A 27,310-nucleotide genomic window follows, 5' to 3' on the forward strand; every position below is an offset into this window, starting at 1 on the left:
GCATGCAGATTTAAGCCCTGTTTGATAACCATCCCGCTGCCATTCCAATGATTCCAGGTGGAATTGATTTTTCCTGATTCCATGATTTTTGGGAATAGGATTGGCATTTGATAACAGTATTCCAGTAATGATTCCGAAACAGAAAAAGATCATAATCAGCATTTGGTATGCACCTGACGGAATCAATTCTATTTCTACACCATATAATTACAAAAAGGCCATTGTACAAATTTAAATACCATTCTCCAATCTTACACCTTCCCAATATTTACCAAATTGCCATTAACCTGTTGAATCGAGCCATTTGGGCAACCTAGCACCACTTAAAGAAAGCACAAACATGCATCTCGTTGAGCTCCGCAATCCAATGCAGCTGCGACGAAGGACAGACTAGAGCAGTTGCAGAGAGAGAACAGTCTTTTGAAGACAAGAAGGCAAAGATCCAAGTAACAGTAGGCCCAATGCTCACCATTCCCCTGCTTTCATAATAATCATTCAACACCCAATGATACCTCGAATGAATCAATCCAAACATCGGCCAAATGCTCATCCAAGTTCAAATGTCCTTCCACCAAAACCCCAAAACCCTCAAAAAAACAGCACAATCAATTCATTAAAAACTCTGTATTTGTAGAGGCTTGAAAAGTAATTCAATTCCCTGAGCTTCAGCAGGAAAAACAGCACAATCCCACAGCCAAAACCCAAAGCCGCACTTGAACCCGTCATTGACACAGCAGCATCACAAAAGACTCCTCCTTGGTGTTCATGTCGCTGGAAGCCATTGCCAATTCAATCCCAGGGAAGTAGCAAGAGCACCCCCAATAACCCAATTTCTTCACAAACTTGTTCCCCAAAACAAGCCCCATAACCAGTTTCCCTATCCCCAGAAACAGCACCGATACAACACTTTGTCCCCCGAAACAGTACTGCCCTGCTAAACCCCCTGTGCCATCGCACACCGGCATTGCACCAAACCAGCAACCCACTAAGTTCATGGCTCCCACTCTCACTTCCGCGGCCAACACCTCCTTAGGAAACAGGTCGGCTGATAATTTACAGACTGCAATCACAGAGTTATGAACAGAAAGAGGAACCTGAGGGATTGCAGCTCGAACGAACAGGTTTTCCAGTTGTTCCACGAGATCTTGACCACATGGATTTTCGAAGGGCCGAACTTGAGATCCTTAACAATGGAAGGGTCAGAAATGGAACAGAGCATCAGACCCAGGAGGAATACAAGAAGTGCAGCTGGAATTTCAAATAAGATACGCATCCTTTGAATTGGACAGCGATGGCGACGATGGGGTTCTCTCGATTCAAGCAGAGGTTCACGTTCGGGTTCATTGACGGAATCCCCAGAACACGTTTTGCAGATAACAAAGACAAGCGCGTAGAAGGCAAGGATGAGCCCATTGAGGCTGAGCCAGGGGCGAGCAGGGCCTGAGTTAGCAGCTGCAAAGTCCAGATGGTAATAAATGTATTTGATGGCAAAGAAGGAAAAGGACAGACCTTGGGAAAGCTGAATGCTGCGAACTGGGTAAGGGAATGAAGCGGTAGGAGGACATCAGGCCGGTGGCTCCAAGGAGGAAGAGGACTGAGGCAGTGGAGATACCAGCGGCCATGATTTGGGGATCGGTGAGGTGGGTTTGGGACTCGGAGACCACAACTGCGGCGATGGATTTCATGGGTTGTACGGGCATGGGGATCCTGAAGAGGAATAGGATGAGGGGGTGCGGGCAACCAAAAATTATCGGGGTCTCATTCCGTTTTGGGCAGTTCTGGAACAGACTTGATGTTCCATCTATCCTGATTTTGGAGGCATTTGAGGCCAGGCTGTTCTTTGAGAGTATGAAATCAGAACGAATTTTCCAAACAGGATTCCACTCCCGTTTTATTCCCGTGGAATAGGAATCAGCGGAATAAAAAATCAGGAGTGTTATCAACCGGGGCCTTATTGTGAAGAAAAACTGTTCCAGTGATTTGAATAAGGAGTAATGACGCGTGGAACAATGAAGGACTTTAGGTGGGCAGATTAACAAAGAAAAAAAAGGGAGGCCAATAACAGGCCTTAGAGAGGAATAGAATGGTGTTGTTTTTAATTCAGTCAACCATATTCAGTTATGATTTGATTTATTGATTTCCCTCTAACATAAGAAAGGCATAGAAAGATTCTCAAGGTACTATTACTGAAAGCAGGATGTAGCTAAAATCTTTTCTCAAGGTATTCAGTGGATTATAAAAGTGCATGAATGATGAAAGCAAATCACTCCATAAACAATGATACCTTTATGTCACCACTATCATCTGCAGCGGCAAGAAATGATGACTTAGAACTGAATGCTATCTGCAAAGATGAAAAAATTGTACGTGTTGGAGATATGATAGAAAAAATGTACACATTGGAGAAACTCTGACAAATACACAAGGAGGAAAGAAACACATATTGTACTACAACATTACTGTCCCAATAAGTGATAACCGGTGCATTCAAAATTAATGGGGCAATGGTTCAGATTTGGATTGTATTGATCACGGAGGGCAACAGATAAGCAACCAACCAGAACTCAATCCATTTATTCATTGCATAAAAAATCCCAGCCTAGCATAGAAAAAGAGTAGTGGATCCTAATAAAAATGCTGGATTAACTTGAGCACCAAGGCTTAAAGCTATGTATTTGACCCAAACCAGCTCATCTATCAATCAACTCCTATCTATGATTCCAACTCTGTTAAATTAAGGACCAATCTGAAACTAGAAAGCACATACCCACATGCATCCTTCACAAAGACCTATGTTGCCACAAACATTTGACCTATCCCTCTCCTTCCATATCCCTCATACAAAAGCAAACACAAAGAATAATCCAATTCTCTTTCCTCGAACCCCAAATAAGATAGACAATAAAGGACCTAGTGACGAGATCACGTGCCTCCTTAACATTCCAACATGATAGGAAGTAGCACAAAACATCTCCAGTAACCGAGCAATGCACAGAAAGGTGTTCAACAAACCAATCGGATTGATGATCACATCAAACAAAATTTCTCCCACAGTAACTTGTCAAAGTCTACATTACTGTAAATGGTTAACAATCTTTGAAGCCATGGCAAAATAATGAATCAACGATTGAAAAAACAAATCAACCATAAAATTTACCCTTATTAGTCATCCACGCATTAAAAAAGAAAATGAAAGAAAACAAAATATCTAGAAGGAAAGTATACAAATTTCCTTCATTTGCAAAATTTTCTACATCCACTAATAGGAATGGTAGTTTGAAAACTGTCTAGAAGACTTGGGCCCCATTTGTTTAGAGGGGTTTTGCAGGGATGAGAATGCTGTCAGGTTTTCCAAACAAAAAAGGGTAATATGGATTGTTTGGTTGCTTGGGGTGGGAGATTGAGCAGACAGGGTCAGAAGGGCCAGGGTTTCTTGTCGGTGCCCCACTTTCTCCATCCCAGCTCTCGTCCACCGATTTGGTGGGACTCTCGTAGGGAAGTTGAGGGGAAAGTTCAACGGTCGTTTTCCTTCGTCTCCTTCATCTCGTCTTCGATATTTGGCAAAGCCCCTGCCACAACCCCAAGCACTAAACCAGATCATGTGGACAGAGGTCGTTTTCTCTTAGTCTTCTTCATCTCGTTCACTCTTAGTCTTATGGTATTAGGGTTACTGTGGGATTGAAAAAGTAAAAGATTACAGAAAGAAGAGAGAGAGAGAGAGAGAGAGAGAGAGAGAGATCAGATTGAACTTCAGACCAAGCATTTTTTTGAAGTTTCAATAACTTGTGAAGACACAACAGAGGCCAGACTCCAGAGAGAGATGGCAACGAGCAGAGATGTCGACGAAGAAAAATTGTCGAGAGGAAATCTGATTGGCTCGCTCTCATAACTGGCCAAATCCTAAATTTATCACCACCATCATCATAATCACGGCTTTCTCACACCTCATTAACTGCCGACTTATCTAAGCAGAAAATGATATCCAGAAATAAACAGGAAAAATTAAAAGGTGCAAATAGCCACCAAAAAATCTCCATAAATCCCAAAAATGACCGAAGCTGAACCAGAGAAACCTATTTTCCGCTTGCAAAGGAGAGTGTTTTGAAACGACCGTGTTAAAAGACCAGAATCCTGCAACCAAACCAAGGCAAGAAGAAGGGAAAGAGAAGAGAAGAGAAGAGAAAAGACAGCCAAGTCGTGGGAGGCTGCCTGCGGCAGAATATTGTATATATATTACCACAGGTTCCTCCCTATTAAATATAAACTTAAGTAAAAATATACAGGGGGGCAATAATACCCCTGTACGTACCGCAGCCATACAAAGTAAAGAATGATAATTCTAGAAAGAGTAGAAAGACCTAAATACCCCTAGACTCCCAACACTCCCCCTCAAGCTGGAGCATATATATCTCCCATGCTCAGCTTGTTACAATAAGTGTAAAAGCTAGGAGCAAACAAAGACTTAGTAAATATGTCAGCCAACGGGTCTTTTGCAGTCGGTGTCCTTAGCAAATTTATGAGCCATAGCTCTGTACTCCGCCTCAGCACTAGATCTGGCAATGGTGGTCTGTTTCTTATTACGCCACGTAACAAGGTTACCTCCAATGAAAGTATAGTATCCTATAGTAGAACAACAATCACTAGCTGAACTAGCCCAATCAGCGTTCGAGAAAGCAACCAACTCTATATGCTTATTGGGTCGATAAATAAGCCCCTTACCAGGGGCACCCTTCAAATACCGAAGGATATGAACAACTGCATCCCAATGAGCCTTCTGAGGAGAGTGCATAAACTGGCTAAGGACACCGACTGCAAAAGATATGTATGGCCTAGTGACTCTGAGATTATCAACTTCCCAATCAAGCTCCTATACTGATGCACATCTTTAAGAGGTTCACCATCATCTACTCCAAGCTTTTGACGAGGATCCATAGGAACATCTACTGTTTTGATTTAAGCATACTAGTGTCAAATAGGAGGTCTAAGACATACTTTCATTAGGACAAGCTAATACCTTTCCTGCTTCTCACAACCTCAATACCAAGGAAATAGTGAAGTTGACCTAAATCCTTAATCTGAAAGTGTTGTTGTAGATATTCTTTTACCTCTGTAATATCAGCCAAGTCATTACCAGAGATGATGATATCATCCACATACACAATCAAAACAATTAATTTATCCCTTTGGTGACGAACAAAGATAGAATGGTCAAAGTAACACTGTCAGAAAGCACAAGAAATAACGGTGGCACTTAATTTCTCAAACCACACCCTAGGAGACTATTTAAGGCCATAATAACCTTATGTAATTTGCAAACACAACCACTACTCTCCCCCTGAGCAACATAACCTGGGGGTTGCTCCATATAGACCTCCTCTTGCAGATCACCATAGAGAAAGTCATTTTCATATCCAACTGAAATAAGGGCCAATCAAAATTAACAGTAAGAGAAATAAGTAGGCGAACCGAATTTAGCCGGGCAACAGGAGAAAAAGTCTTGAAGTAATCAACTCCATAAGTCTGAGTATACCCTTTGGCAACCAGACGGGCTTTCAGCAGTTCAACAGATCCATTAGGATGGTATTTAATAGTATAAACCAAGCGACACTTAACTAAGTCCTTACTAGGAGGCAAATCCACCATACTCCAGGTGTTACGGATCAAAAGAGCATCCAATTCAACATCCATGGCGGCTTTCCAGACAGGAAGTTGAAGAGCTTCAATATGATTTTTAGGAATAGAATTAGTAGATAGGGACATCACAAACTGATGAATAGAAGAACTAAGATGAGCTATTGAAACAAACTGATTGATAGGATACACAACCATAGATTTTTTAAGGTACAGGAACGCGTACCTTTACGCTTGGCGACTGGTAAGTCATCAGAAAAGATAGGACTTGGAGCTCCACCAGAAGAAGAAGATGGTGTAAGAGGTGGAGCAGCTGGAGCAGTAGACACCTCATCGAGTGGGACCAATTTGTTCCATCGCTAATAGACCTGTAAAGGTGGTGTGAATAGAACTAAGGAGGGAATAGCAGGAGACTCAGGAGTAGGAGTGGTCCATCCATCTCTAGATAAATATTCCTGGGTAGGGAAAAAAGTACTTTCAAAGAAGGTGACATCGGCACTAACAAAATACTGCTGGGTAACTGGATCATAACACTTGTAGCCTATTTGAGTCCGAGGATAACCCAGAAAAACACAATTAGTGGATCAAGGAGACAACTTATGAAGATGGGGGTGCAAATTGTGCACAAAACACAAGCAGCCAAATACACGAGGTAGTAATGAAAATAGGCGTAAGGTAGGAAAAAGAACAAAAAAATGGAGACTTATCGGAAAGAACCGAAGACGGCATGCAATTAGTCAAATAATAGGTAATTAATACCACATTACACCAAAAACCCTTAGGAACATGCATATATAACATAATAGCATGGGCTACCTCGAACAAATGTCTATTTTTGCTCTCCGCCACCCCATTTTGTTGTGGAGTATAAGAGCAGCGAGTCTAATGAATCATCCCACAAACAGCACAAAAACCAGAAATAACACGTTGCACATATTCCAAAGCATTGTCAAAGAGAAAAAGTTTAATCGGGGTACCAAATTGAGTCTTTATTTCATTATAAAAATTTTGAAACACAGGTAAGAAATCAGAACGATCCTTCAAAAGGTACAACCAAGTGAGACGAGAATAATCGTCCACAAAAGTCACAAAATACATAAACCCATGTTCGTTTTGGACACGACAAAGACCCCAAATGTCTGAATGGACTAAAGAAAATAAAGACAGACTACGAGTCACAGAACGAGAGGGGAATGAAGCACGATGATGCTTTCCCAACTCGCAGGCCTCACATTCTAAGCTAGACAAAGACTCAAAACAAGGAAACAAGAGTTTTAACCTAAACAAAGACAAATGACCTATCTGATAGTGCCATTGGAATGGAGTCACAACACCAACAGTATGGGCAGCAACAGAAGAATTTGGGGCAGCACCGTTGAGGTAGTACAGTCCATCCTTTTCACACCCTCCACCAATCATCTTCCTCGTGTGAAGATCCTGAAAGACACAATGAGAAGGAAAGAAAGTTACAGAACAACTTAAGGACTTTATGAACTGACTAACAGAAAGTAAACTTAAAGGAAATTGAGGAACATGCAAAACAGAGGAAAGATTGATGGAGGAAGTGGGGGCCACTGTACCGTGACCAGAAACGGGAGTAGAGGAGTCATTAGCAAGAATGACAAACATGGAAGTATCATTGGTAGTAAATGAAGTAAACAGAGAGGGCTTACCAGTCATATGAACAGAGACCCCGGAATCAATGATCCAGGGAGTAGAAGTAGTGGTAAGGAGAGCAGGTGTGTGCCTACATGAGCTAAGGTTGCAGCATAAGTGGAAGCCCCAGTAGATGTATGAGTGGATGTCTCAAGAAACTCTATAGACGCCGTAGGATCTGGGAAATATCATCACGAGTGGTAGATGAGCCACCGGAAAAGATTCCAGGTATGGTATCACTAGAAGACACTAGTTTGCCATGCTTGGCCCAACAAGTTTCAACTGTGTGATTAGACTTGCCAAAATAAGAACACTGCATAGCAGAACAGTCCGTATGCTGTCCACCAGAACCAAGGGCACCAGAACCACGAGCACCAGCCACGGCCTCCCCCTGAACCACATCCTTACCACGGCCACGACCAGCAATAAAAGCAGAGCTGTCCTTCAAAGAAGAGCCAGATTTCGCAGGGGAGACAATACGTTGAAGGCGAGAATAAGCATCAGCAAGAGTAGGGACTGTCTCGTCAGCAAGAAGATGACCCTTCACAGTCTTCAAATCAGAGTGCAAACCAGCCAAAAATTTAGAGACATAAAATTCATTGCGCTAAGCCTTGAGCTTCTCAATATCAGTGGTGAGTGGTTGAAAAACATTCAACTCTTATACCATGCCCTTAAAGGCACTATAATAATCCTGGAGGGACTTGTTGGACTGTTGAAGGTGAAACAACTTCTCATAGAGGTCATAGATGCGAGTCATATTCTTCTCCTGAGAATAAGTATCCTTCAAGTCGTCCCACACACCCTTAGCAGTAGTGTGAAAGATGACATTAGCAGCAATGTCGGGCTACATACTATTCGACAACCAAATAAGTGTGATGGCATTTTCCTTCATCCACTCACCATACCCTTTGTCATATTAGGTAGGGGGATCAGAGGTAATATACTTGAGTTTATCTTTGGCCATATGTAAACTTTCACAGCTTGTGCCCACAATAAATAGTTAGAACTGTGTTTGAGTTTGATAGAGGTGGTGGTGACATTCACATTATCCGTAAGAGGAACATTGGTCTTCATATCAGCCATAATAAGGAAAGGCAAGGAGGGGCAGCAGTAACAAGAACCGAAACACCACAAGCAAATAGAATTGATAGCAAAAAATAGGCACAGAAGCAGCAGCAACAGACAGAACCAGCACCAAAAAAAAAAAATCGATCACCTTGTCAGGGTTTTTTTTTTAAACCCAAAAAAAAATGATCTGTGAGGATGATCCAACAGAAGAAGCAAGTAGCACCCAATATGGAGCCAATACCAGCAGCAAGGTATACTTTCCAGAGGAATTAAGTCAGCAGACCACCAAAAAAATCGAGCAGCAGGTCACCATAACAAAACCGAGCAGCTAGGTACCCTTACCTCTTAAAGAAGCATAAATTGGAAGGGCTAATAACCACTAGCAGCAAATAGGCAGATGAATTCCAATACACCAAAATCATCAGCCACTCCAAATAAAAATTACAAGATAGAGGGTCTCCAAAAAGAATCGATCTCAGGCAAAACCCTGAATAAAATTGATTTGAGCAGAAGGGAGGGAAATAGATTGAATCTTCCACAACCAGCAACTCAGCAACATGAGAAATACTTGTAGGCAATAGTAGAGCCCTCCATTGATGAGACAAGGAGGCTTAAATCATGGTAGAGGCAGCAATGGGTGGCTGCACACCACAGGATATAAAAATTAAAAAAAAAAGGAAAAATCAGTAGACGAAGGAGAAAACCCTGATTTGATTGCAGTAGCTCTGATACCATGTTACAAGACCAGAATCCTGCAACCAAAGCCAAGAAGAAGGGAAAGAGAAGATAAGAAGAGAAAAGACAGCCAAATCGTGGGAGGCTGCCTGCAGCAGAATATTTTTTATATATTACCACAGGTTCCTCCCTATTAAATATAAACTTAAGTAAAACTATACTGGGGGACAATAATACCCCTGTACTTACAACAGCCTTACAAAGTAAAAAATAATAATTCTAGAAAGAGTAGAAAGACCTAAATACCCTAGACTCTCAACAGACCGCAATACGTAGATAGTACTATTGTTCCAGAAACTAGAAGTTGGGCATCATAAGGTATTCTGGAAAGTTCAGAACCTCCTCTGAGGCGATAAGTCAGGACTGGAATATTAGGTATTCCTTTAAGGGATTGTAGATGAAATCTCAAGAGCGTTGATAAAGCTCTTTTGGAAATCGGAGAAGTAAAAAAGTCATTTACATTAAAAGCGATAATGAAGAGTCGGACTAGTGAATTGGGGGTGACACAAAAAACTCAATATCCTAGCATTCTGCAGAGCTGATCGCATGTAAGCCATCAGCATCCCATGGCCTGTGATCTGGATGATGAAGATCATTGTTAGACCTAAAATGTTCCATTTATATGTTATGAGTTTTGGATATGAAAATCATTATGTGATGTGTGTTTGGGTGTGCTAATGTGTGTGCTAAATGTTATAAAAGACATGTTAGTATGTTACCCAAGCTGCTGAAGAGGTACAGTCGAAGAAAGAACAAGACATTGATTGAAAGAAGAATTGTTGAAGAGGGTCTTCCACATACAGAAGACAGTCTTCCGTGACTTGAAGGATCAATGAGCTGAAAGCTACATCAAGTTAAAAGATTTTTTCAAGGAACATGATTAGGATTTGATTCATATTGGCAAATCTTTGTAATCCTAATGTACATGATCAACAAGATGTAAAAATCCCAAAAATGACATCAAAAGGGACCTAAATGGAAAAACCAAGAAACTAGGTGGTTTGACCTAGAAAGAAGCCTAAGTCTGCAGTCCATAGTTCAATCACTCGCCGGAGAGATCTCGGTGATATCTCGGTTTTTGAAAAAACCGAGACGAGATCAAAGGCAAAATGGAGAGTTACAATGTCTCGGCCAGGATATCGAGATCTCGGCGAGATCTCAGTGATCTTGGTGGGAAACCTTGGTATATAGACATCTATTTATGCAAACCTTGGTATACAAAAACACTTATTTATGCCAGAAAGCAAGACAAACACTTTATTATGCTAGAAACAAATAATGTTTTTATATTTGTTATTTTATTTACTTAAGATATTTATTCATAAATAAGCAAATACCCCCCCCCCCCAATTGAACCCAATAAAAATAGTTAAAAATCAAATTCCAAAAGGATAAAAAGTCAACCCCCCAGTTCGAGAACAAAAACTGGATTTTCGGCGGTAGATGCAATTTTCAACTTTCTAATGTTGGGGTTTTATCAAATCTAGAAAATCCATAAATCTTAATATGGTTAAACATTGCTAAAAACCAAAAGTGCGGTAAAATATTCATTTATGTCCAAATAAATATTTTCATTCAGAGCGATTTTGACAACAATCGCGCACACCAAATTAAGTTTGACCGATACATAACTCCTTCAATATAAATCAGATTTAAGCAATCTCGGACTTGTTGGAAAGCTTTCATTTTGGACATCAAAACAAATAAATATTTTACCGCACTTTTGATTTTTAGCAATGTTTTACCATATTAAGATTTATGGAATTTTAGATTTGAGAAAAACCCTAGCAATCAAAAGTTGAAAACTGCACCTACCGTCGAAAATCCAATTTTGTTTTTTGACCTAGGGGGTTGACTTTTTATCCTTTTGGAATTTTTTTTTTTAAAACTATTTTTATTAGATTCAAATAGGGGGTATTTGCTTGTTTATGAATAATCTTAAGTAAATGAATCATTTACTTAAATGATATTAGGCATAAATAAGTGCATGTCCTGGTTTCTAACATAAGTGTCTGTCCTGGTTTCCCACTAAGTCAAACTCCTATTTGGACTTTGATTTTTCAAAATCTGATAGTGTCATTGTGTTTAAATGGCCCAAAATAGGCTGTATACCAACTTTCATGACCAAACTAGGTCAAAAACCCATCGAAACCATCAACCGCGTTCAAAAAATAAAAAATGCACCAACTCGCTGAGATCTCGATCCAACTCGGTTTTTTGGCTGGGCGAAACCGAGTTCTCAAACTGTGCTGCTGTTCATGGTCTTCAGTGAATAGGGACGGACTACCGAGCTTAAACGACAAATCCAAAATATTTTGTTTGAACTCATGGACAACCAAGGTTTTAATGCTAAGTGTCTACAGACGACCACTACAGTCTTCCGTGAATGTCTGAGAATTATGAGATTAAGTCTTCCCAGACCAACGATGTTGTGGCCTTCCGTGACTATCTTTTGTGCATGTCTGAGAGTGACCATCTCAAGTCCTTGCAGCCACAGTTTTCTGTAATTGTTATGCGGTGTTCCATACGAAAGTGTTTAATGTTGTGTGGTTAAGAATTTGAAAGGTCTTTAACTTATTATTAATGACCACTTGGACTCTAACCACTTGAGTAGAACTCTTAAACACCTTCACTGATGTTAAGGAGCTCCAACAACTAGTTTTTCTTGAAAATCATATGTTGAACATTGGAGACTAAAATGGTTCAACATATCCAACCATTTGAATTGAAAGTAATTATCCAACAGCTAGTTTCTCTTGGGAATGAAAGTGGAATTCAAATGTTCAAAGGACTGAAAGGAGAACCTTAGCTTGACTCTAACAGCTAGTTCGTTTTGCCTATAAAGGACGGAGTCACTTCATGTCAAATTAAATACATAAACAAGTGCAAAAGCTAAATTCGATCATCAACTTGAGATAAAATTGTGCTTCATTGACAACATCATCTTGAGAGATTATTATTTTGTATTGTGCTCAAGTGCCATATCATCTAGGGAAGGGCTAAATTAAAGAGCTACAACGTGTATAGTTCATAGCTAAAATCATATTGTATTGATCAAAGTGTGCTTAAAGTGTTACAGTTACTAGGCTTGAAAAAAGAAGCCATTTTTGTTGTAAGTTCAGCCTGTGTAGCTTGGAGGAAATCCTTGGCCTGTGTGGCTTGGGTGGAAATCCTTGACCATAGTGGTCCAGGTGCTAAATTTGAAAGAGAGTGATTGGGTTTAAGGGCTTGATTTTTGCCTGGGAAAAGAATCGGATAGTAGAGCAATCCTTGGTCTGTGATTAACGTAGTGAGCATAGGACAGTTGGATCCAAACCACTCTAAATCCTCGTGTGCTTGATTGTCTCTTACTCTCTTTCAATCTCTCTCTTGCATGTATTCTACATCAAGCATATGGTAAGTTCCTTCATGTCGTAATTCCCAGCTCTGACATGAACCCCCTTCCCCCCCCCCCACCAACCCTTCGCCCTCTCCACCATTACCGCCACCCCTCCCTAATCTCCCCTGCACCTCTTCTGGTGCTATCCCCCCTCCCTCCCCTGCCCCCCTTCCACACCCCCCTTCCACTTCTGCTCCTCCACACCCTGCCAACCCTGTCATCCACCCCTCTGCTTCTACCCCTGGTCCCAAATCCTGGTCTTCCCTTTTACACCAGGCTCCTTCTCAGCTTGACACCTCCCTCCATTATACTAAACCATCATCTGGAAATGGCATTCCTTTCGCCCTCTGCCCCAACTCAATCCTCTCCCCTGAACTCTCGAAATGGACCTCCTGCCTGGTTGGTCATTTCTTAGGTGCTCGCCCTTCTTTGAACATTGTCCAAGCTTCTCTCACCAAGCAATGGAAAGCAGCAAGGCTACTTGATATCCACCTCCTTGACTCAGGAGTGTTCCTTTTCAAGTTCTACTCTGACGAAGCTAAATCTCGCGCCCTGGATGGTGCCCCTTGGATGGTAGGTAGCAAACCTATCTTCCTTCGTTAGTGGCAGCTGCATCTTCTCCTCCACAAGGTCGACCTCAACACCATTCCCTTGTGGATTAATCTCCCTGGTCTACCCCTGCATTACTGGACCAAAGAGAGTCTCAGTCGTATAGGGTCTGTTCTGGCACTCCGCTTCGCACGGACCTGCGCACTCTCAAGTTAAACAGGCTTTCGTTCGCCAGACTCTGTGTAGACATCTCGGCAGATTCCCCTCCCCCTTCGACCATTTCCATCAAAGAAGAAGACAGGTTCTGGTTTGTACAGCCTGTGCGCTACGAATGGATTCCTCCCCACTGCCAGCAATGCAAATCCTTTGGCCATTCAAACACTGAATGCCCTGCCACGATGTCTCTTGCCTCAGCAGCCATCGCACCTGTAGCCGCGCAGCCTACTTCCCCTTCAGATCATCCTCCTGCTGCGACTTCTTCTGAGTTTCCTGCTACGGCTTCTCTTAATGAAGCCCCTGTTAATGATGCCTTGCCCCTCGAAGGTCTTTCTAACTCGGAGTACCGTGGCAGAACCCCTAAGAGAAATCGCCGCCAGCGTCGCCGCCCCAGCCGTCGTCCCCGAAGTTCCACCGTCACCGTCGCTAAAGATGCCACTGCTAGTTCTGAAGTAGTGCCTGTCCCTATCACCGAGACATCTCTGGCTCTTGCTCTGCATCCCTGCGATCATCTGCTCCCTCGATTACTGAGCAGGTCAACAAAGCTACTGATACGATGTAAGAGAACCTCATTTCCGGAGATACCCTTGACTCGGCTCCCTGCAACTGCACAAGCACAGCGATGACACCCCTGCATTTGGCCACAGATTTCCCCTTTGAGCTTGGAAGAGCCTCTGACTCTTCACCCACCCCCTCTAGGTCGTTTAGCAGTTCCCTTGCCGAGATTGGTCTTTTCGCCGCTGTTACAGTCGAACCCCTGGAGAAGACCTACCCCCTTGCCTTTCTCTTGCTTTACCCCTTCCTCTGAGACTCCATCTGCTTCAGCTGCCCTTTTAAACAACCCCCCCCCCTTTTGGCCCCCTCCTTTTGTCCCATTCACCAAGACCTTCCCATTTTGCCCTCCACTTTTCCCCCATTATTACCCTCTCTACCCCCTCTGCTACCTACCCCTTCCACATCACCCCCCTCTAACGGTGTTAGCCTCTCCCCCCTTCTCTCTTCTGTTCCCTTTGGGCCCACCACCTTAGCCTTTGCTCCCCTTTTACCTTCTAGGCCCATCTCTACGGCCCATTACCCCCCTCCTCTACTATCCAAGCCCCCGGCCCGGTCCCCCCTCCTCTCTCGGCCTTGTTGCCCAGATCTCTCCCTGGGCCCCCTCTTAACCCAACCCTCCCCTCCTCTTGAACCCATTCCCCCAGCCCAAGCCCAGTCTTTCTTTTCTTATAACCTGCCTATTTTTTCCCCTCCTACCCACCTTTACCATAAACTTTTCCCCAACCCCCTTCCCAATCCCTCACCAGGTCCATCTCCTTCCCCTCCCTCTTGGACTCCCCCACCTCACCCCCCCTCTCCCTACCCTACCCCCTTACCCCCCTTCCCCCTTACCCCCTCGGTTCCACCTCCCCTCCCCCCTTGATCCCCCCTCCCCCCCCCCCCGCAAGCCTCTCCTTCGATGCCCGACCCATGTCTTCTCTCGTCGTCGCTATCGCAGCACCCCTCCGGTGCGCACCCTGCCTTTCCCCCTCTAGTTCTCATGTCTGCTGGTCTCCTTTGGAATGTCAGGGGTCTTAACTCCGTGGCTAAACATCAGGATATTAGGTCTCTTATCAATTCCACCCATTCTTTTTGTGCCCTTCTCGAAACCCGTGTCCTCCTTGGCAATGCTTCCCGCATCGCTGCCTCCATTGCTCCTTCCTGGTCCCTTCTATCTAACTACAATCATTCCCCTCTCGGCCGGATTTGGTTCCTCTGGGACCCATCCAAAATCACCATCGTTCTTCTTCATTCCTCTTCCCAATTCCTCCATCTCAGCTTTTCCATTCCCAACTTCCCTTCCTCTTTCATCCTGACGGTTGTCTACGCCAGCAACCTTGCTACTGATCGTTCTTCTATTTGGCATGACCTTTCCCTCCTCAAGCCCTCCTCGGACTCCGTCCCTTAGGGCTTAGGTGGTGATTTCAATGTGGTTCGTTCCCAAGATGAGAAGCTTGGTGGCAGACCGATCGACTCCCCCTCTGTTCTTACTTTTAATGAGTGCTTAGAAGATCTCGGCCTTGAGGACCTTCGGTGGACTGGTTCCCCCCTTACTTGGAATAACCGTCGCTCTGGCCCTGACCGCATCGCTTGCAAGCTCGATCGCTTCATCTCTAACGAGGCTTGGCTCTCCTCCTTCCCACACTCTCTCGCCAATTTCCTCCTTTAAGGTCTCTCTGATCACTGCCCCTGCCACATCCAGATCCACCCCTACTCTTCTTTTGGCCCCAAGCCTTTCAAATTTTTCGACATGTGGACCTCTCACCATCTTTACCTTCCCACCGTCCTTAAGGCTTGGCATACCCCGGTCTCCTCCCCTTCGCTCCCCCTCATCGCCCTCTCCAGGAAGCTCCGCAACACCAAAGCTGCCCTGAAAAGGTGGAACCTCTCCACTTTTGGCAACATCAATTCCAGGCTTTCCTCTTGTAATTCCAATCTCTCTTCCGTCCAAGGTTCGAGAACTCGCGAGATCTCGCCGAGTTTCTCGGTTTTGGGCAGAACCGAGTCGAGTTCCTAGTCGGTACAAAAAACTACAATTTCTCGACCGAGATCTCGCCGAGATCTCGAGATCTCGCCGAGATCTCGGTGATATCTCAAGGTGAAAATCATGGTTTTTTTAGTACAAAAACCAATATCTCATAGAGATCTCGGCGAGATCTCGGCGAGATCTCGGCTGGGCCCAAAGATGCTAGTTAGTTGTATTTAGCCCAATTTTCACCCAAAACCATTTCCAACATAAGAGAGAGCAGAACAAGTTCTTAGGCTCTAAACCAGGGGAAAAACCTCTCCTTCAAATTTCTTCTTCTTTCTTTCGATTGTTGGATGGAATGCACTGCTTGGAGTTAGATTGAAGTGCCAAAGTGAAGATTCAAGTGCCAATTTGGAGCATCATCACCTATTTGCAAGATTTCAAAGGTGTTTTCTATTTCTTCCCCAAATCTATTTTTTCCAAAAAAATTTTGTAATCCTTGTTAGATTCATGTGGTTTTAATATATGTTGAACATCTTTGCCCGATCTATCACTTCATGGAGTCGGATTTTTTTCAGTTAATAAATTATTTATTATAATTTCTGGAAAAATAAATGATTTATTTGAAAAAGAAAATGAAAAAATAGGATGAATAGTGATTGTTTGAAAATGATTTTGATATATGTTAAACTACTTGGGATGCTCTACAGCCCCATGGATTAATTTTTTATTTTCACCCATTAAAAAAATTATTTTATTTTTCAGATTTAATAAATATATTATAAAAATTAAAAAATATATATAATATTAAGGAAAAATACTTATTGGTTATGGAAAATTATGTACAACATATGTACATAATATTCAACTTCAAATGGTGTCAAATTCATCATTACATTATATTTTTCTTATACTTTAAGGTATAAATAGTTTTAAAAAAATTCAAAATATTATTTTTAATTAACAAATAAATACTTGGGTTAGGGATAAATAAGATATAGTTATTTCATAGTTCTAGTAGCTTGACATTACGTTTAAGAGTTATGAATAGCATACTTTAAGTCTTCAATACCTTACTTTAAGTGATCCATGGTTATTAATACATGCTTTTTTATGTAACAATGTCAAACATAAGACATTTTGTATTCAATGTCCGATATAGCATGGCAACATGGAGTTCCCATGTCCGCAGACAAAAGAAGTCCAAATGCAATTATTGTAGGAAGTTGCTATCCGGAGGAGCCACTGAGGTTAAAGCAACACTTGTCTCGGTATTGCAAGGATGTTTCATCATGCCCAAATGTTCCTATCCAAGTGAAAGGCAATGACACAACATTTGAAAGGAGGAAGATTAAAAAATCTGAGAGGGAAAGAATGCAACAAGAGTTTAATGAGGCAATACTAGAGAGGGCTGGTGCAGAGGTTTGTGGCGAAGATGATAATCGACATGGGCCTCCACCGGTGAGTTTCAATCAAAGGCTGAATGGAGAATTTACCACAGATTTTTACGAGAGTAGACAAAGTTTTCATTTTGATAATATAAGAGCATATGAGCAAGCAAGAGGAGCTGGTGGATCTGGCTCAGCTGCACCAAAGCAAGAAGATGAGAGGAGAAGAAGCACTGGGACAAGAAATATACCACGACCCCAAACCCGACCACGAGTACAAGGTCCGGAACCCATTTTTGGTGGATCCCACCACTTTTAGGCAACAAGATGCCTACTGCACCAACCATCCCACAAGTATTTGGTGGTAAACAAGAGAAAGCACGAAAAGCCTTCAAGAAATTCATGCTTTACCATGGCATTCCAGCCAATGTAGCACAAGGAACATACTATGATGCATTCCTGATGTCGCAGGAGGGCTGGTGCAGGATGGAAGGGACCTTCACCATTTGAATTATACAATGTGTATTGCCTCGGGAGGTAGAGGAGCTAAAAGAATACATTGATGGTTTGAAGCCAATGTGGGAGACATATGGGGTTACTCTTATGGTGATGGTTGGACTGGACCTACTAGGCTGTCCATCATAAATTTCATGGTGAGTTGCAATGGAAAGACTATATTCTTGAAGTCTATCGATGCATCAAAGCATATAAAGGATGCATCATACTTGTATAAGGAGTCAAGCAAGTGGCGGAGGAGGTAGGACCAAGGAACGTTATCCAAATTGTGACGGATAACGGTTCCAACTATAAAAAGGCTGGAGAGAAGTTGATGAATAAGAAGAGTAAGAGGATCCGGCTCTTTTGGACCCCATGTGCAGCCCATTCTATTGATTTAATGTCAAGGACATGGGGAAAAAGACTTTGGTGGCGGTGTGGTAAATAGGGCAAGACAAGTGACAACTTTTGTGTACAACCATTCTTATGCTTTAGCCTTGATGAGGGAGAAATGCAATGGAGATTTAGTGAGGCCTGGTGTCACTCGATTTGCCACCAATTACATTGCATTGAAGAGCTTTAGAGTAAGACGATAGGTCTAAGGTGTATGTTTGCAAGTCGCTGAATGGTTTGGTTGGCAAGGTTCTAAGTCGAGGAAGAAGCAAAGGTAGCACAAATGCACCATTGCAAATGATGGATTTTGGAAGGACTTGGGGAAAGTGGTTGGCATATTAGAGCCAGTGGTAGGCAAGATCGAGGATGGTTGATACAGAGAAGAAGCCTACTTTAGGCCACATTTATGCCGCCATCCAAAAATGAAGGAAATGGTTAGAGCCGCTATACCTCGAAGTGCAAAGTCCTACACTAACATCATTAATGAGCGTGGGAGAAGCACTTGAGTCATCCATGCATAAGGCTGGTGAGTTCAACATACTTTATACTTTAAATGTTATAACTTTTTACATTTACATATTCAAAACCCTAAAGGCATTAAAGCGATTAAGTCACTAACAAATCATATTTGTGGTGTTTACTTTACCAAAGATACTATTTGAATCCAAAGTATCACTACTCCCATGATCTTGGGCTAGACATAGAATTGTTAGAGGATTCAAGCCTACTCGAAGTTGGAGCCCCATCCAAAGACACAAGTCGCTCAGAACGATGAGGTGAGAGTATGGGACTTTCGCACTTTGGTTTTATGAATGTAATTACTAAATAGGAAATACTAATGCCTCATATTGAAAATAGATCAAATACTTCAGAGAGGCCTCAAGAAGTTTTGGTCGACTAGCCGCAGTGGAGGGTAGACAAAAGTCGACACGGTAGGTGGCATGATATTACATTTATGAATTATAATTTATCTCTTTATAATGTACATATTCTTACTATTCTATATTTGTAATGCACGATCAGGCGGGTGCTTTACGGTACAAGTTCACCTAACCTCGAGGAAGGTAGCAGCGAGAGCGCTCTCACAAACTTGTTCATCCTCCGGATGTGAGCGCAATCGAGTACATTCTCATTGATACATTCAAAGAGGCGGAATAGGTTGGGTAGCGAACGACTGGAGCAGGCTGTGTATGTGCACTACAATATGAGATTAAGGATGAGGCACATACGTGAAGGAATCGAGGCCAATGATAAAGAACCCACTGAATCGTCCAACATTTTTCAAGAGGACTCGATGACGATGAGGATCCCCTATTCCAACAGGGGTAGGGATCGGTACACCGATATGGATCAATCACAGGGGTAGGCCCGACCCACCATCGCGCTCTAACCGGTAATCGATGTTGATGAATATATGTCGACGCAAGAGCGTGCGACATGCGTAGTCACCAAACCTTTTGAGCCGCCCCTGAGGGAAGTCCGCTGATGATGATGATGGGCGTGGCGATGACACCGACGTGAGCGAGCGATGGCGATGTGGCGATGGTGATGGTGTCATATGACGAGAGCAGTGGATCTTACACCTCATACCAACAGCCTCCCATGACCCTAAGATAGGGAGATTGGTATATGTTGATCGAAGACTTATATGGAAGTCGTGTCACACTATTTGCAACACTATAGCAATTCCACGACATGGGAATTATATGTGGATCGATATAGGGATGAATTTCTTGTTCAATCTCATTTTATGTAACAAATTAAGTGAACATTGATGTAATGTACATTTATTTGAATGTTTTGATTGATGTGTGCTAATTAGAATTTTTGATTGCTAATTTGCTATGTTTTACTAAATTATATATAGATTATGTTGTTTTAGACTTTTAGTACGACTCGTCGCCTACCAACCTATGGTCCAAAGTGAAACTCATATTTGGACTTGTTTTTTGGCAAATCGGGCATGCCATTGTGTTTAAATGGCCTGAAATAGGCTGGATACCAAGTTTCGGACCCAAAATATGTGTACAACCCACCGAGTTGGGTCCGAGTCAAAAAAAAATTGCACCAACTCGCCGAGATCTCGGCGAGATCTCGGCTCGACTCGGTTTACGGCCTAGCCGAGATGCCACCGAGACCCGAGTTCTCGAACCTGCTTCCGTCCAACTCGGACTTCAATCGACCCTCTCAACCCTTCTCTTGCCTCGAGGAAAAGATCCTCTCGAGGAATGCATTCCCTCTCCTCTCTTGAGGAAAGCTTCTTGCGCCAGAAGGCCCGCATCAAGTGGCTTGAGCTAGGAGATTCTAACTCTGCCTACTTTCACAGATCTCTGAAGGCTCGTCTCAATTCTAACTCCATCACCCTTCTTCACTCCTCTGATGGTTCCCCCCTCACTTCAGTTCATGACATCAAAGCTGCCTCCATCTCTTTCTTCTTTGATCTGTTCAATCCCCCTCCCTTTTCAGCCCCCTCGATCCCCCCGGACCTCATCAATAAGTTTCTCCCCCCCCCCCCCAGCTCACGGATTCCCTCATTAGCATTCCTTCGGATGATGAGATCTCCAAGGCTATCCTCTCCCATAAATCCAACAAAGCTCCTGGCCTTGATGGGTTCAGCATGGGATTCTTCCTGAGTTGCTGGAATTCCATCAGAGGAGACATCTTCAAAGCCATTCGCAGCTTCTTTTATAAGCCAAGTCAGCTGGCCCAGGTCAATCAGACCTTCATCTGTCTCATTCCTAAAAAAGAGGGAGCCACCTCTCTCTCGGACTTTAGGCCCATTTCCCTCTGCAACCTCATCTACAAATTCATTGCTAAAATCCTTGCCAACAGAATTAAGACTGTGATCCCCTCTCTGGTCAGTCCTAACCAATCAGCCTTTATTTCTGGTCGTAGCAGTGCGGACAACATTATCCTTTACTCCGAGATTGTGCGGGGTTTCGACCGCAAATCTTATTCTCCAGCCTCCCTTATGAAGATTGACCTCCACAAAGCTTTTGACTCCCTTCGTTGGGACTTCATCTGCGGAGTGCTCTCTCAAATGGGCTTCCCCCCTGCCTTTGTCCACTGGATTCATGCTTGCATCTCTTCCCCCTCTTTCTCCGTTCTGGTCAATGGCTCTCCTGTAGGTTTTTCCACTCCAAAGTGGGTATCCGCCAAGGATGCTCCCCTTTCTCCCTTCCTTTTCTCCATCGCCTTGGAAGTCCTCTCCCGTAGCCTCCAATCCAAAATGGACATCCACCTCATCTCTCCCATCCCTAAATGCAAGCATATCAATCTCACCCATCTCGCTTTTGCTGATGATCTGATGATCTTCTCCAAGGCTTCTCACTCTTCTATATCTGCAATCTTGGATTCCCTTCATCTCTTTAAATCCCTCTCCGGCCTCCACATCAATCTCATTAAATCCAAAATCTTCCTCTCTCGTATTTCCGATCCAGAGAAAGATTCCCTTCTGCTCCTGATTGGTTTTTCCCTGGGCTCCCTCCAAGTCAAATACCTTGGTCTTCCCCTAATTCCAGCCCGGCTTTCCAAGCACCACTGCACTCATATGCTGGACAACATCCGCAAGCACCTCCAGCTCTGGAAAAGCAAACTCCTCTCCTATGCCAGCCGTCTTGTTTGTATTCGCTCTGTCCTCCAAGCTACTTACATCTACTGGTGTGGGATCTTTGGCTTACCAAAAGCTATTTCCCAGGAGATGGAGCGCCTCTTCTGCGCTTTCCTCTGGAAAGGGGCTGATACATCCAGGTTCCTCCACCCAGTCTCCTGGAAGTCCATCTGCCTTCCTCAATCTGAGGGAGGTCTTGGGATTCGTCGTTTCAAAGATTCCAATACTGCTGGCATTCTCAAATTAATCTGGAAAATCTCCACCCATCATGATTCCATTTGGGTTAACTGGGTCTACTCTCACCTTCTCAAGTCTGACTCCTTATAGACTGTCTCCTCCCCCTCTGATGCTTCCTGGATTTAGAGAAAGATTCTTGCCCTCCGCCCCTTGGCCCTCAGAGGGATCTCTTCCTCCATTGCTTGTGGCTCCTCCACCTCCCTTTGACTTGATCCCTGGCATCCCCTTGGTATCCTCTTCCGCGTCCTCGGTCCTAGGTCCATTTACTCCTCTAGTCTTCCTAAAAATGCCCCCCTTTCCAGCCTCATTTCCGCTGGTTCTTGGTTCCCCCCCCCTTGTCTCAATCCCTCCATAGTTGCTCGGATTTGGCCTGCTCTCCCCCCCCCTCCCCCACTCCCCTCCCCCCCTTATTGACAAACTCTTGTGGTTGCCCTCCCCCAATGGCCTCTTCAGCACTTCCTCAGCCTGGAAATTTGTTCGCCCACCCACCCCCTCTGTCCCCTGGCACAACCTTGTCTGGTTCAAAGGCCACATTCCTCACCATAGCCTTACCACCTGGAGAGCCTTCTGCCTTTGCCTCCCAACCCAAGCCTTCCTCATTCACCGCCACATCCATGTTTCCCCTGCCTGCTCCCTTTGCTGGAATGGTCTTGAGGACATCCCCCACCTCTTCTTTGACTGCCCTTTCACCTCTACCATCTGGAAAAAAGCCCTATCCTCCGTCTGGCACCGTAGTAGGAGACCTCTCCCCTTTTATAGAGAATGGCTTTGGGTGGCTAAGTCCTTCTCTAGGAACTCGATCTGTGACACCATTGGAAAGCTGGTCTTTGGAGCTGCTATTCACCACATTTGGATAGAGCGTAACCTTAGGAGATGGACTTCCAACTCTCGATCCTTCGATCTGATTTGGAAAGCCATCTCCTTTGAAGTCTCTTCCAAGCTTAGCTGTGCTCATCTCCGGCTGTCAGGGGACACCCACTAGGAGCAGGCACATTGCGGTCTCTTTGGGGCCTTGATCTGGCCTCTATTTTTCTTACCACCTCTGCGTAGGTTGGCTGTTGTCTCTCCCCCTCCCCCCTTTCTCCCTTGTATATTCTCTCTCCCTGCCCCCCCCTGGGGTATGGTAATATATATTTATTCACCCAAAAAAAAGATCCTTCATGTCACTTTCTATGTTTGTTTATTATTTGTTTTCTATTATCTGCCATTGTGTGATTTTGCTTGGGTTAGTATTGGGTTTAAGTTGTACTCATTATATTTTGTTTAAATTGGTCACAATCCAATTCACTCCCCTCTTGGTAATGTAGTTCTAGATTGAATGTAATCCAACTAGAAGCCAAAACCAGAATCTGTTCTTCAAAGGATAACTTGGTTAGGGTTAATTTAAGGGATAAGGCTAAATTTAGGGTCAAGGTTTAGTAAAAAAGATCTTGCTGCGGGTGAACGCGGGTAGGGGGTGCGCATGTTTGCTCTGGTAGCGCACGATTAGGTTTTCTTCTCACACGTGGTTTTGGCGATGGCGGCTCCTCCTCGGGAGGATCCACCGCCTGGTCCCCCATGCCCTGATGCTGTGCGTGGTGGGGTTTCTTTCGCCTCAGTGGTGTCTCGCTCTATGGCCCTGCCACCTGTTAACTTGGAAATTAAAAAACCCACTTCCTATTTTGGAACACCTGCGGTGTTTTTCACCACGGAGGAACTGCAACTATCGGAGAAGGCTTTCGCGACTGCCTTGGTTGCCAAATGCAGCTACGGTAAGCCCTCGCTTTTTTGGATCAAAGAAACGCTGCAGAAGTCGCTGCACCTGCAAGGCGAAGTGGTGGCCTCGTTGCTGGACCCGCGGCATGTTCTACTGAGGTTTACGGTACACGCAGACTACGTGAAGGTTTGGATGAGAGAGCATATGCACATTCAAGGTTTCCTCTTCCGTTTTATGAAATGGACTTCTGATTTCACCTCGGGGTGGGAATCTCCGTTGGCCCCTGTATGGATTTCATTGCCTGGCCTCCCGGTCAACCTCTATCAGGGGAATTACTTGGTGTCGGTAGTGGGAACAATTGGCAAAGTTCTAAAGGTGGATGCTGCTACGACGAACTGCACTCGCACTGTGGCGGCGCGAGTTTGCGTGGAGGTGGACTTGCGAGCCTCTCTGCCGAACAAAGTTTGGATTGGCTGTGGTGCTGCTGGCTTTCATCAACCGGTGACTTATGAGAGGCTGCCTCCCTACTGCGATTCATGCTTTAAGATCGGTCATTTGAAGGATTTTTGCAGGAAGGTGCAGCGAAGGATTCCTGGTGGACTTCGAAGGGAGCCTGCAGAGGGGGATAATGCGGCTGATGCAATTGTCGATGCAGTGGCTGACGAAGTGCGCAAGAACAGATCCGCGACTGGTGTTTTCATTCCTCACGGCAAGGGAACCTCGCTTAAGGGTGTGGTGGAGGACAGAATGTCTCAGGGCCAAGGTTTTCCTACAGTTTCTCGCCGGAGGAGGGGGCGCTGGAGGCCGGCGTTGAGGCAGGTAACTAAAGATCTCCCTTTGGCTACGGAGGAGGGGCAGCTTGGTGGTTCCGCTGCTGGTGCCTTGGTCTCAGAGGACCAGACAGGGGCTGGTGGCGCAGTGAGTGACTCAACGCTGCTGGTTTGCCCTGTCGTTGAAGCAGGGGAGGTGTCCGCAGCCACTACTGTGGAAGAGGGGGGTTTGCTTGGCGTTTCTGCAGTTTTAGTCGAAACAAAGGTTGCTAGAGGTGCTGGTTTCAGGGATGAGCAGCAGCGGTCAGCCTTAGTGTTGAGTTGTGGGCAGGTGGAGCCTGCGGGTTTGGCTCGGGTGGTGGAACCAGTGTTAGATGTTGGTGGCGCTCTACTGCCAGTGGAGGAGGCTGCGCATACTAGCGCTGGCACCGTGGAGGGAGATGGGCTGGGAGAGGGCCTCTCGGTGGGGCGTTGCTTATCGGTGGTGGATCCTTTGTCCAATGAGGCTTCTTTGGGCCTTGGCAGTCATGCCAGTAGAGCATGTTCGCAGCCTGGTGGCAACGTTGCTCAGCGCTATTTTGATGTTGAGCTTTTGACCATGGGCTCAAAGGACGATGGTTGTATCTCAGGCTTGTCTGGCCTAATGCCGGAACGACAAACGATGGTTGACAGCTTGAGGGCGTTCAGCTCCACTTTAGAAGAGAGGATTCGCTTATCTCTTGGTAGGCTTGAACCAGGGAGTAGTGCCTCTGCACCAGCAGGTCGACGAGTTCGCAGCCGAGTGCACCCTAAAACTGCATTTCTTGGAGCAGCTTTTATGTATGACAGAAAGAAAATCAAGAAGGTGAGGCAGGGGAGACATAGCGGGGAAGAAGCCCAAAGACGAGTTACAAGATCGATGCGATCGACAGCCGCTCCAAGCAATGTTTCCTTATGAGTTATGTTTTTTGGAATGCCCGATGAGTTGGAAATAAGCCCACGATTAGGCGTTTGAAAACTTTGGTAACCTTGCACAAAGTGGATTTGGTTGCTGTAGCTGAACCTAAAGCTCAGGTTTCGAAGGCGCGGTTTGTGATGCGGAAAACTGGGTTGGATTACCTTCACCTAGTTGGCAGGTTTTGGGTTTTTTGGAGGGCTTCTGTTAAAGTCAGAGTAGTGGAGGAACCAAGGTTCGAAAACTCGGGTCTCGGAGCCATCTCGGCCCATGAAAAAACCGAGTTGGGCCGAGATCTCGGCGAGTTTTTGCATTTTTTTTTTTCGACTCGGAAGCCCATCTCGGTGGGTTTTAGACCTCTATTGTGTCTGAAAATTGGTATACAGCCTATTTTAGGCCATTTAAACACAATGGCATTATTAGATTTTGCAAAAACAAAGTCCAAAGATGACTTTTACATCAGACCCTTAGTTGGTAGGCGGCGACGTATTAAAATAGCATAGTATATACATTAATGACATAATTTACGTACATAGAACTCAAACAAAACATTCAATTAATAGGAAAACAAGTTAATAAGCATTACAAATGTTTAAGTTGAATAAGTGATACATCAAAATGCTCAAGCTTAACAAATAACAATGTTATAAGTTACAAGTTACAACTATCATCACATAAAATGAGATTGAATGACATATTCATTCCCCATTTGTCCCACATAGTCTTCCCATGACATGTTGTTGCTCCACTGTTGCACATAGTTCTCCACAGCATTCATATAAGAGTTGTCATCCACATATGCCAAGACCCCTATCCTAGGGTATAGCTGTTCCACAGTGGCGTTAGACCGTTGCTGTGAAGGTTGATATCCACTGCTTGTGCTACTGTCGTATTGTGGAATGTATATGGACCCAATGCCAGAGCCAGCCTCACTGCTTTGATAGTCATACGCATGTGTTGACTGCCCAAAGGCCCCAAACTGACCATAGGAACTATATTCAGAACCGGTGCTCTGCTGGCCATAATCATAGGCATAATGAGGTTGAGATGATTGCCACGGCTGATGCTGACTACCAGTATCCATACTTATGCTTCCAAAACTTACTAGCATGGTGTTCATACTCGTGTCATCATACTGAGGTTGGTTGTGTTTGCGACCCGTCCTTCTCTTGTAAGTTTTGCTGTGGCCACCATGGTCTTGATCTTGTGTGCCATGTGTAAACTGAGACTCACATATGAAACGCACAGGGTCCTGCTGTGTTCCTACTTCTTGCTGGTATTGCTCGCGCATCCCCTCATGATGATCATAATAATAACCGCCAGCAGGCATGCCACCACCACGACTACCACCACCACTACTACCATCAGGAGGGTCATCACCACCAGCAGGGTCATCACCATCACCATCATCACCATCATCATCATCATCATCATCAGGAGGAGTTCCTGTTGCAGCCTCAAATGGTCTCGGTGACTGAGAATGTGCACGCCCCTCTTGCGACATATAGTCCTCAACATCTGTGCCGGTTACGGACGCAATGGTGGAGTCGGGCCTACCTCCAGGCTCATCCATCTCTAGTGCACCACGATCCCTCACCCACTGGATTAGGGGATCCTCATCATCATCAGAGTCCTCCTGGAATATGTTGGCTAGCTCGATGGGCTCTTTGTCATTCTTCTCAAATTCTTCACGTATGTGCCTCATCCTTAGTCTCATATTATAATGCGCATACACCAGTTGCTCCAGTCGTTGACTACCCAATCTGTTCCGCCTCTTTGAGTGTATCAAGGCGAATGTACTCCAGTTGCGCTCGCAGCCAGAGGATGAATAGGTTTGTGACAACACTTTGATTGCTACCTTCTTCAGGTTGGGTGAACTTGTACCATACAGCACCCACCAGTCAGCTGCATTATAAACGAAGAATATTAAGAATATGTGAATTGTAAAGGAATAAAATTATAAGTCATATATGTAAAGTCATGCTACATTGCCACCTACCAGGGTCTAACTTTTGTCTACCCTCCACTGCAGATTTTCGACTGAAACTTG

General features: G+C 44.3%; 1 protein-coding gene across 5 annotated transcripts in view; it reads right to left on the reverse strand.

Moving 5' to 3' along the window:
- Positions 1-27,310, reverse strand: part of LOC122640688 (WD repeat-containing protein 53) — an 87,869-nt gene that overhangs the window by 17,581 nt on the left and 42,978 nt on the right. For 4 of the 5 annotated variants that reach the window (XM_043833919.1, XM_043833917.1, XM_043833916.1 and 1 more), the window contains exon 5: positions 2,285-2,336. In XM_043833919.1, the coding sequence (XP_043689854.1) occupies positions 2,285-2,336 (52 nt within the window). Of the gene's footprint in view, positions 1-2,284; positions 2,345-27,310 lie in introns of all 5 variants that reach the window. The other variant, XM_043833915.1, reaches the window with a different exon arrangement.

Source organism: Telopea speciosissima, chromosome 9 (genome assembly GCF_018873765.1).
Source record: "Telopea speciosissima isolate NSW1024214 ecotype Mountain lineage chromosome 9, Tspe_v1, whole genome shotgun sequence".
NCBI lineage: Eukaryota > Viridiplantae > Streptophyta > Magnoliopsida > Proteales > Proteaceae > Telopea > Telopea speciosissima.